Source organism: Etheostoma spectabile, chromosome 20, assembly GCF_008692095.1.
Source record: "Etheostoma spectabile isolate EspeVRDwgs_2016 chromosome 20, UIUC_Espe_1.0, whole genome shotgun sequence".
NCBI classification, from domain to species: domain Eukaryota; kingdom Metazoa; phylum Chordata; class Actinopteri; order Perciformes; family Percidae; genus Etheostoma; species Etheostoma spectabile.
The window spans coordinates 11,465,463-11,477,108 of NC_045752.1; the positions used below are offsets into that span (position 1 = coordinate 11,465,463).

Genomic DNA, 11,646 nt, shown 5'->3' on the forward strand with positions numbered 1-11,646 from the left:
TTGGTGTCTCTCAGGTTATCCACATCTAGAGCTACAGAGATTATTGATGAATCGATTGCCAATTATTTTGATGATTAATTGTTTGAGTTAAGTTTTATATACAAAAAAAATAAATATGATTGCAGCTTCTTAAATGTGAATATTTTCTATAGTTTCTTCCATCCTCTGTGACAGTAAACTGCATAATCTTTGATTTGTGGACCAGAAAAAGACATTTGAGGACGGGCTTTGGAAAAACACACAACATTTGTCATCATTTGACCAAACAACTAATCGAATAATCTTGAAAATAATCAATAATGAAAATAATCGTTAGTTGCAGCCCTATCCTCACCCATCACTTTGTCTGATCAAGGTCCATCAGTGTCAGGGCAACTTCTTGTGTAATCCTGCCTTTTAGTAAAAAAAAAACAGCAGCTCTCGGTTAATCACAACAGCAGGCAACCACCTCCTACCAGGTATCCATTTACCTCAGATGGCCCAAGCAGTTAAATTACTTTTCCTGTTTTTAGGAAACCTGTCTTATACTGATACTAATGTTGTCTAAATCACATTATATGCTACGCTAAAAGACCACAATGTGAGACAAGGTGTAATTCAACAAAATATTTTTAATAGATATAAACATTTTTACACATCACAGCTCAATGGAAACAGAATCACATGCTCTCACACATGTTAAGAATGAAGGTGCAGGGGCGATCTGCTGTGCTAGGCGCCTGGGACTCTTTCATCTGAGTCCGGCTCATGATCATTGTCCTGTCTTATGCCTCCCCTGTTTGTCTTCCATATTGTTCCTTTCACTCTCCACTATATCCTAGCCAGTAAAGCAGAAATACATAAAAAAAGAATCAATAAAAAAAGAACGAAGGTGCAAATTCTGATGCATATCAAATTCTCCTTATATACAGTTGCACAGTATCTGAATACAAAAGGAAACAGTTATAAGGCTTAAATAAGGTCTTTGTTTGGTCTACTACAGACCAAATTGAGGTCGGGCTTACAAGCAGATTTACACACTACAGAGAACTCTGTAGCTGGAATTTCAAGATTTACACAATATCTTACTATGTAATCATATTGAGCAGTACCGATTTAATCTATTGAGAGAATTAAGGATCAGATTGAGGTCTTTTAGCATGCTATGTACGGAGGGCAACACTAGGTGGTACTGTCATTCAATCCACTGCATAAGGACTTTCAAAAAATATAAGAATTAGTATTTTGGATCAAAAGTTAGCTTTTTCTGTTAAACTCAGTTTGGAGTTAAAGTATATATATATATATATTTTATATATTATAGGAGACTGACTATCATAAGTACATGCACATCTCTAACCGTATTCGCCTGTTTTTCTTATCTTGGCCATCATCTTTGTCATAAATACTCTCCACACATCATATCGAGGGCAGAAGTGAGAAAATAAATGTTAACGTCAAATATATTTACAATAATCCGAATAAGTGACAGTGAACTGAACACTCTCTCTCTCTTTATGGAACCCATTTTGTTGTGTGATTTTACAATATATTCTTTTCATCAGCTGACCAGTAGTCCTGTACAACTTTTACTTTCCTTTAACCCTCTAGAAGTTAAACATTTGATATGATTACACAGACTTGACCTAACAGTGTTTACAGATATGATATGTGCTATGCAGAGGGTCTGTCTGTTCGTCTGTCTGTCTGTCTACCCACACTGCTACCAAAAAAGCATGATGACTTATGGGGGCCAACATCTCCTTTTACCTCATATAGTACTTTTTCTTTTGGTTAGCAATAAAAAAATAATCAGTCTTGTCACTGAATGGGTAAAATTGAACAGCAAGTAATTTACAACACGCTTCATTCTTAGAAAGTGTTAGCAGAGGAATGTGGAACAAACTCTTGCAGGAACTGCTTTAAAATTGGGTTGGAGCTTTTTAAGTGGAAATTGGCTTGTAATTAGGTTAGCTGGGGGAGCTACATAGGGACAGGAACTTTAAATCCCTTTAGGTTAGTTTCAACATCTTGCTGTCTCTGACATGCAAGGATACCAACAATCTATTAGATTGGACTGAAAGCATCATATTTGTGAAATTTCTAAGGAAGGGAGTGCATGCTGCTCAAAACTGACAAACAGTTCTTCTATTCCCCTTCTATTCCCCACTCTTTCATGGTGATTATACCACAGATCTGCAAGGCTAAAGACGGATGACATGTAAATTCAAGTTGGCACTGGTTTGTAAAAGCCAGAGAGAAACAGTTCATGTTGTTGAGTTTTTTGTTTGTGCAGCACTGAACAACCAAGTTTCAGATCAGCTTGCGTAATGGTCAAACTCCTAATGTAGAGCAGTCTGCCTCTGTGTGCATCAGTTCATGTCAATGGTGTTAAAGACCCACTCTGTGAACTTCTTGAGCTTGGCTGAGGCGCTGTAGGACTCCTCCAGGAGACGCTGGTTGTCCTCCCGCAAGCTCTGGATCTGAGCCTGCAGTGATGCCTTGGCATCCTTCTCCTGGTGGCGACAAAGACGTGTGTGAGCAATGTAACGTCAGGTTTGAGGTTCAACAACAGACTTGCTGGTTTCCCTATTAATGTGATTTAATTTCATCAATAGGGCTTATGTTAAAATTTGCAAGAACATGATTCCAGTTATTGCTTTATTACAGAAAACCTTGTCTGGAAAACACCATTCTAAGAAATAATAAAAAAAAAAAGCTATGAAAACAAAATGTAATTTAGTCTTTGATCTTGGGTAGAGTTGTCTATAGCCTAACAGCTGCGTGATACTTACTGGACTAAGCCCCATTTTTTTGACAACAATTAACAAATTAAATATTTCACGTTGTCAGTCTAAGCCTGTGTGTTTGTTCTTTTAAGAGATCTCCCTCTTATTGAAAGATGACTCGCCTTCTTCAAGTCCTCCTGCAGTGCCTTCACCATTGACTCTAGCTGGCTGACCTTCCCCATCAGGCAGGCCGGAATCTCTCTGTGAAAAAGGACAACCAGGACATTTGTTGAAATGAACAGTGATACAGAGTAAAGCAGTGATTAAAGCTGTGTATCAGTCAACAGTTGCCTTTTTCCCCAGTCCTGTGGAGGTTTACTTTCATTTTCACTATACACTATAGTTGCTGATTTTACCGTTTAGCATGCAGTCAACCAGAGCGGAGGGCTAATTTGTGATACCAGCTGCAGTAGTGTTTTATTGGAGTAAAATCTGCATGGCGTTTTGTGGCACAGTGCTGGACACCAAATGATTAAAGCAAACACTCGTCCCACGCCATAACCTACAGGAAGGCCTCTTACCCAGGTGAGGGCTGTCTCAGCGGGGCTGCCTGAGGCTCAGCCTGCTGGGGACTGGTGGCTGCTGCACTCTCAGCCACAGAGCTCTCCTCTTGGGCTGCTAGGAAGACCAGCCTCTGCTCTGAATAAAAAACAGTTAAAAGACATATCATTAGAGTTGGAGAGAGAACAAATATAGACCAACAGTGCCCTCTTCTGGTAAGGATAAAGATGGCAGTTGGGATTTTCTGCCACACCTACTACTGAAAATTAACACCAGTAATTAACCTTCAGTTCCAATGATTTTGAGGAGGAAATTAAAACACAACATGTGCCTACCCTCGAAGGCCTTGGCAGCATCTACCAGGTGGGCCCAGTCCAGCGGGCCATCTGCCCCAGTGTCAGGCAGCGGCATGAGGACAGCGTCCTGCAGCTGCTGCCTCTTCCTCTCCTGCTCCTGCTCTAAGCTCTCTGGGGCTGACAAGTCTCCTATGGAAGGAGAAACATCAAAGTAAACCACAGTGGACAGCATTTGTATCTGTTCTCCAATTACAGAAAAATTGAGAAATATTGCAACCAACAGTGATGGTCCCTTTAAATTGAGATTGTAGGTGACATTTGAAGCGTTGAAGTGTCTATTTTCTGTTTTTGAGATAAAGTTTACAAACCTTATTATATACAGACTATGTATAAATCACATTATCCTACTTCATTACTTTTTTCTAACAACAAACAAAGGTTCACAGGGCAACATGTATCACACTGCCACCTCCTCTATGATCAGCTTTAAATACTGAACATTCACCCAGGGATTTGTGTGATGCTCGCCGGCTTGGTCCATGGCGATTGGTGGGAGAGCGTGGCACGGTGGAGCAGCTGAACAGAAGGTCAGTTGGCGTGTCACGCTGTCCACTAGAGGATGGCTCTCTCTGCCTGCTGTAAATACTCTCATCTGACAGGGTTCTCTGGAGGGAGCGACGAGTCGCTAGCGGACCCGGAAACATTGGCTTCAGATGGGGATGGAAACAGACAAATTACAGGACTAAGGTAAAACAAACATTTTACAAATCCAGTACCCCTGGAGAGATATCATTGTACTATGTTGATAGAGTTAGTCTAGGCAGTTAGGCCACAGCCTTCCTCAATACCTTCTCTTCACTTGTAGTGGGTGGAGGGCTGTCAAGTGTGATGAGCTTCTTCAAATCCTCTTCCAAGCTGGACTTGGCAGTGTGCCTCTGGGGCGACTGGGAACCCCGGAGATTGGCTCTGAGCTGCGGCTGACCACCCAGCAGACCATCACTCTGGTGCCGTCTGGAGATAAAAGCAAGATTCAACTCAGAGAGATACCTCTTAAATCCAAATAACACAAATTATATAGAAAATAAGAATGCAAAGGTAATGGAGGTGGTGGCCAAGAACATCAACAACAAAGAAGGTCTATGATTAAAGGTCACCAGTTTGAATTCTGAGACTGGATTGGAATCTGTGAATAATACTGAGCTGCAACCAGTCTTTGTGACGTTGGCACCACACTTCTCTACTGTATTCTCTCACCACTCTATTGCTTCACCAGGAATAACTGTGGTTTGTTCAGCAGCTGTACAGTGTAAAAACAGCAGTTGTCATCAACCACAAATGATGCAATCGCCCTTTGGGCCAAACAATGAGACGTATGCTGCCTAAAAAATTATATTGTGTTTAGTCACCCTTCTCTGGGACCCACACAATTAAAAAAAACCACTAAAAACACAGCTAAAACCACATGGTGGCAGTGTTGGCCAAATTAGAAAAGTAGTATTAAGTGAGCGGTCTGAAAGACAAAATATAACATTTAGTCCTTTCCCCAGTTTCTCAGTGGGACCTATTTCTACACTGAATGATCAAACATGCAGCTCTGCAGAAGACAGTTCCTATCTTACTTGCGAGTGCTTCCAAATTCCACAGAGTTGACGGTTCCCCCAGGTTTTCTCCAGCCAATCAAGTACTTCGAAGTCGCTCCTTGACGAGGATAGAAACTCTTGGTCCCTGGTGATGTGGGTGAAGTGGCTGCAGCCGCTGCCTCGTCTTGCCCCTGATCCATCGGACTCCCTGAGAGGCCAGAACTGAGTGTGTTGAAGAAAAAGGGACGCAGGTAAGACATACAGTATGTATGAAAAAGAAAGTCATCAGTGTCAGCCTTTGATTTTTATATAATTATAAAAACATACAAGCACCAAGAACAGATTACGTGGCTGCAGAAGTGTCAGTACAGTGCTAGTCATTTGTCAGGGTTTCAATTGTTTAAATTTTATTTTGGCCTTGGTTCAATTGGCATGATTGATGAAGCATCAATATCTATTATTTAGCTGAAAATTAATTCCATCAGATGGCTTTTTTTCTAGTTCAAACTGTCAAAATATGTTAGCAGTGGTTGCATATATAAACAGAACATAAACAGATCATCTTAATCTGTTCCATTACTGTATTTCTCTCTCTCTCTCTCTCTCTGCAGATGGGATCCACTGATAACTTTATGGATAAAAAAAATAGGACGCCGTGTCCTTGCACTTTATTTCCAGCAACTTCGAATAACAGTTCTCCATAGCTTGACATAAAAGCTTGAATTTTCAAACAGCAAGTTTTGTGTCTGTGTCGCTCATGTGCGTGCACCACACATACTATAAAACAAAGGTGCCAATACACAGGTCTGGTAGAGCGGAGTTATTTCTGGCTGAGTGAAGAGGAGCGGGAGGAAAGCTTTAGTTGATTCAAAAGGAAGTGGGATTTAGAAGAGGGGAAACAGTGCTGAACTCACAGTCTGCATTTCTAGCAACATCAAGCACTTCCTTTCTGTCATGAACACCAGGAGACAGAGATACATACAAATGCAAAACCACGCACTTATGCACACACACACACACACACACACACACACACACACACACACACACACTTCTTTAATTCTTCCTCTCTCCCTTTTGTTAATGCCAAAATGCAGAGCTTTGGACTTTTCCATCTGGGATAGTACAGGATATATCTGGACTACAATGAATCAGTGTCTGTTTAATGAAACATTGATGCAAAGGCCACAAATTCCTAAGTTGCCTACAGCTGAGTCAAACAGAACAGCAGCACACCTGGAGTGGGAGGCAGCATCACTGAGGCTGTAGGAGCCACTATCAGGAACGAGGGGAAAGGCTGATGGACTCTTTGCTGTAATCTCACTGCCTCCAATGGCAACGAGAGAGTCTGGTGTCGGAGGTGAAGAGTCGGAGGCCCTCTGGCTGCATGCTGGGTCATCCTGCCATGGGATTTTGTCTTTGGCACTGAAGGCACCAGTGGAGGAAGCTGTGCTGCTTTGTGTGGCAGTGAAGGAAGTTGCATCGATGCCGCTGTCAGTGGAGGTACCCTGAAGATATCCGTTGAGTTCGAGATCGCTCCGCACTGCTGAACGTGAGCCGACTTCGTACCACTTCTCGTCGCTGTGGGCGGAGCTGGAGGCGTTGCTCGAGAGTGTGTTGCTGCTAGACTGGCTGGATGAATACGGAGCATCCGGCTATTCAGAGATGAGAAGTCCAATTAGCATTTTTAGTTTTTAGTTATTTTTTACTGTACATATTTAATATTTCCCCCCATAATGATACTGCAAGCTCAATCCACTGTCAATATTTAAAGAGTGGAAATTGGAATTGTTGTAGCTCTTACTCAAAAGCACATAATCTTTACCAGTGATAAAACCTCATCATTCTGGTTAACCCAGGGCCTCCTTTATCAACTTGTAACCTGCAATCACATAGGAGCGAGGAGATAACGTACAATATGGTGCTTGTTGATTCCAGCTCACCTTAGTGCTTTTGTTAGGAGACATTTGGCTGCCCTGCTCTGGCGGTTGGAGTCGAGGAATTACTGCCTTGGAAACCACAGTGTCTATGGGACGCAAAGACATAAGGGTAATGAGATCTGTAGACAAGTGGTAGCACAGTAAGTCATGTTTTATTCAATGATAGCGCTAACACTAAGGCCAGAGTTTGGAGTTCCTCTTACCTGCACTGGTTTTGTCCCCCTCCCCAGTTCGGATCCATCCAACACCAGTGCTAGAACACGTTTTCATCCCATTGACCCCTTCACCTGCCACGTGCCGCATAGATGACACAGGGGACCGGGAGGTGTTGTTATTAAACCTATAGGGGAGATGAGGAAGGTCAACCATATTGCCAGGTAGTGCAGTAGGCCAATTTAACATTAGTAACCCATAGTAAGGGGCAGAAGAACTTACCCATCAGGCATAGATTTCTGCCTCCATTGGTTGGAGCTCATTGCGTCTGTGTAGGGGAGACTGGAAGGGGAGTTTGTGTTGTGCAGTGTGCGACCCATCACAATAGAGCAGGCGAGAGCGTAGTTGTCGTTCCCTGGGGAATATCTGTGATGACGCACAAGTATGTCATTAAAGACCAACTGTGAACAGCAGCCAGACAGCTTTTTGTTCAGTGTGTCTGCACTGTTCTATAACAGCATTATATTTATTTTGCAACCTTTTGGGGTTGAGGGGCCGCCCGTCGCTGGACACACTTCGGGGAATAACAGCAGAGTTACGGTCATTGAAGTCTGAAGGTGGGGCCTTGATCAGCGTTCCTACTGTGCCAGCAGCGCGTGTTTGAGGGCTGGATGAGGTGCGTGGCCATTTGGTGTTATTGTTGTTGGTGGGACGGAAAGGGAACTTTAACTCATAGGGCATGCCTTCCTTGTGGTTCTTGTAATCCACTAGTGGCATGTGGTAGATTTCGGAGCAGCCTCTGTTGGCACATGTTCACAGTCAGAATGGGACAGCTTTAAAAAGCCACAGACAACAGCATTAAGCTGACTTTCTCTTTTGTCTATAAATCATCTATATCTACTCTACCTGCGTGGTGTGGAGTCTTCATGTGGAGGGATGATGACCACCTTGACAGTAACAGAGGTTCTGAGCAGGTCGATCATCTGCTCGTGAGTCAGCGAAGCCACCGACACCTTGCAAATCTCCACCAATCGGCTGCCCTGCCTGAGCCCAGCCTGCCAAGCATAGCCATAGGGCTCCACCTCAGCAACAATGCCCTCAAAGTTGACATGAAAGCCCAGTTGGCCCAAGGCGTTACGGCGCAACGTCATCTCTGCGGTCTGACTGCCCTTGGTCAACAGCTACAAACAGTAAAGTGAGGGAGTGGAGGTGCAAAGGGGCAAATCAGAGAAAGAGGAGAAGACATAATGCATAATGTATAAAACAATTTCTCACTGAACCCTTCAGAGGTTTTTGCAGGTAAACTAATATTTCGTCTTCAAGCTAGCTCTAATCCCATCCCAGCTAAGGCCCATATTTCAGTCACATACTATAAATACTAAGCACTTGAATTTAAATAATTATATACACTCCTATTATAACTGTAGTATATTACAACTACCATTAGACACCCTATCTCGCTCTTCCTCTACCTGTGGGAAGTTAACTGATGAGAAAATGGTAGTTAGTACACAGAATAGTAAATAGTAAAAATAGTAGCAAATCACAAAAGGAGCAGAGTTCCAGTTAGATACAGTTAGCATGCATGTTATGATGGGCACAACAAAGGCCATGAAAGAAAAAAAACATTTCTGCTTTACAAAGAAGGGCACGTGCCAGTACTGGTAGAAGACAAAAGTAAATCTTTACTTTGCTTACTATCAACTAGAACTGCATTGTCAGCAGAATGATCCAAATGCTCTGTCAAAAAGCACTGCCTTACCAAGACCACACTGAATACCTCAGTAATATCATATCACCAAATTACTATGTATTGTGCTAAGCATAACTTATAATCATAGAGTCGACACAAAAGCTGTGGCTTTTTGATGACTGTCTAATTTGAGGCTACGCCCTTATGTTGCTATTATAACATCAACAATACTTAGTTCCTATTTCTTGGTACTTGGTAGAATAGTGGAATACACTCATAACACTGAAAACTTTACAAAGCACCTTTTTCCGACACTTGGTGCTTGATTTTAAAATGTACGTTTTGTTCTACTGTTTTAGTCGTTACCTGTATCAGATAAGCTTTGCAGATAACTAGCTAAAATGAAATTATGATGATAAAAGCAGTGTGCATGCAGATAGTGAAAGCCAAAAGGACTGTCCCTGTTCAGTACAAGTTGTTTTTCAGAGATGCGTTGTTGGGCTCAGTGTAACCTCTGATAACTACAGCAGATGGTGTGTGCTAATGAGATGTACTGTCATAAACAGTAGTGGTGCCCCACTGACCTCCAGTCTCTTGACAACCTCTCCAAAGTCTTCTGTGTTGTTATTGATGGAGCGCAGAGATACACTCTCTCCACGCTCATAGTAGATCTTCATGGAGGCGGGACTCCCAGTTGACCAACCAATCACATCACGTGTGGCACAGTTAAACACCACCGCTTTGGCCTCCTGATCCAATAGGATGATGAAGTCATTTGAAATGGCCAACAGGCATTCACGTTCAGCACCAGCTACTTGATCTTCAGCATGAACCTGCCAGGTCACGGCCCCGAGGCTCCGTAGTTCCGCCCCACTGTATGGACGCACCTTCTCCCGTCGTTTGTGTGCCAGAGAGATAAAGGGGAACTTCCCAGAGGGTTCTACAGGAGTGTTGGTCACGTGACGCTCTGCTAAGTCTCGAAGATATTCCTGCCGTGTGCGTGTTGCCATGGCACCAAACTTATCTGACTTGTGGGCTGCGTTCTCAGCGTTGATGACTTTGCCCAACAGAAAGTCCCTGAAGACAGTGGACTTGGGGAAGGTCACCCCCTTGGGGATTGGTGGGCCAAAGGAAGGAACGTCCTGGGAACGGGTGACAGCCACACTGCAGAAAGGGGAAAAAAGGGTCAGGGTTTGAGGCTATAGTATGTAAATTAACAAACATTATAATCCATAATTTAGGCCTTTGCAGCAATGCACTTTAAAAGTATGGTTTGGTTTGATTCTGACATGAAACAATATTCAACAAATGGTTGTAGAAATATACAAAAACAAAAAAGTGAGAAGACTATTGGATATGTATGAAGACAAAATAAAATAACATTAAATATAAAAAGCACAAAACACATGAAACTGAAATATGACACAGAAAAAGAAACAAACACTAAAAGTTAACATAACTTATTTCCATGATGGTTAAATAGCTGGGGGTGAAAGTTACATTAGGAGGACAAACATAACATGGTAAAACAGCAAGGAGAGACACTTCCCCTGTTCCACTTGTGAGTATTAAGGAGTGCGTTAAAATTCCTACAGGTAAGGCGCTTCTCTTGTTACCCTCCAGTGCTCCTATTCCATTTGCAAACAATAGATGTCCTTGAATTGGATTATTAAAAATGATTTAACAGGTGTACGTATTGTTGTTCATTTAAAAATCGACTTAATGTAGAAAAAATTCAGCAAAGTGTGCTTTTAAACAAATTGGGATTAATTTACTAATTGGGGCAACATGCTTGTATTATTCAATTAGTTGGCAGCCTGTTTATACATATACATATACTTTGGCTGCATACATTGAGACTTTAAGTGTAAACATCCAGCAGTCCCACTAAAATAAGTGTAGCATGTTTTTCCTGTAGCTTTTTAATCAGAAAATGTGGTCTGATATTCTCAAAGTTCACAATAATGGACAAGCTACATCTGCCTGAAATAGTAACAATTACATGTTTTGGTGGATTTATTGAAATATTTGCTTGAAAAAGTCAAAGTCAGATGGTAAAAAACAGTGAGTATGGTAGTAGTTAAACCAGTGATCCAACCAAATGTTTCCTATACGGTGTTGATCACATCTCCACATTGGCCAGGCTGAATTTTATTATCTCCAAGTTATTTTGTAGTTCATGTTTTACTGTGTTTAGGGGCCTTTCCGTGTTACATCTCCCAATTTCTATAAAGCATCAGATGACTGTCAGCTGCCTTGAAACTTAAACTTGCAAAAATGGTTTTAATACATGTGAGTCCATTGTTTTCTCAATGAGTAATTGTTCAGTAATGGTTGGTAAATGTTCATGTAAGGTGTGAAAAAATGTAGCCTTTTGTTTCAGATTTTCACATAACATTGTCCCAGTTACATAAAATAACATTTGGGTTGCCAATTTGAGATGTACAATATTATCAATTTATTTTAAGGTAGAACAGTGCTTTCCTCTATGGTGCCCTTCTATGAGCAGCATCATTGTCGCCCTATAATTTTCTTATTGCTGAGACATAACTCGCGACCCTAGTGACTTTTAGATATTTACCTGTGAATGAGGGGAGGATCACATCAGCTTGTGAAGAGATGAGTGTCAGTAATTTAATTTTTTGTACAGAACATGATGTTCAACTAACCACTAACTACAATATATATATATATATATATATATATATATATATA

General features: G+C 41.7%; 1 protein-coding gene across 5 annotated transcripts in view; it reads right to left on the reverse strand.

The window, feature by feature from the left end:
- LOC116670471 (signal-induced proliferation-associated 1-like protein 1) overlaps positions 1–11,646 on the reverse strand; it is a 35,710-nt gene continuing 24,064 nt past the window's right edge. For 2 of the 5 annotated variants that reach the window (XM_032501017.1, XM_032501018.1), the window contains exons 8-21: positions 9,516–10,095; positions 8,145–8,419; positions 7,777–8,037; positions 7,521–7,664; positions 7,289–7,425; positions 7,089–7,171; positions 6,382–6,800; positions 5,185–5,376; positions 4,414–4,576; positions 4,071–4,272; positions 3,605–3,754; positions 3,290–3,407; positions 2,891–2,969; positions 592–2,495 (exon numbers count right to left, since the gene is read on the reverse strand). In XM_032501017.1, the coding sequence (XP_032356908.1) occupies positions 2,352–2,495; positions 2,891–2,969; positions 3,290–3,407; positions 3,605–3,754; positions 4,071–4,272; positions 4,414–4,576; positions 5,185–5,376; positions 6,382–6,800; positions 7,089–7,171; positions 7,289–7,425; positions 7,521–7,664; positions 7,777–8,037; positions 8,145–8,419; positions 9,516–10,095 (2,947 nt within the window). In that variant the 3' untranslated portion in view covers positions 592–2,351. Of the gene's footprint in view, positions 32–591; positions 2,496–2,890; positions 2,970–3,289; positions 3,408–3,604; positions 3,755–4,070; positions 4,273–4,413; positions 4,577–5,184; positions 5,377–6,381; positions 6,801–7,088; positions 7,172–7,288; positions 7,426–7,520; positions 7,665–7,776; positions 8,038–8,144; positions 8,420–9,515; positions 10,096–11,646 lie in introns of those variants that run through there. The other 3 variants (XM_032501020.1, XM_032501021.1, XM_032501019.1) reach the window with 3 other exon arrangements.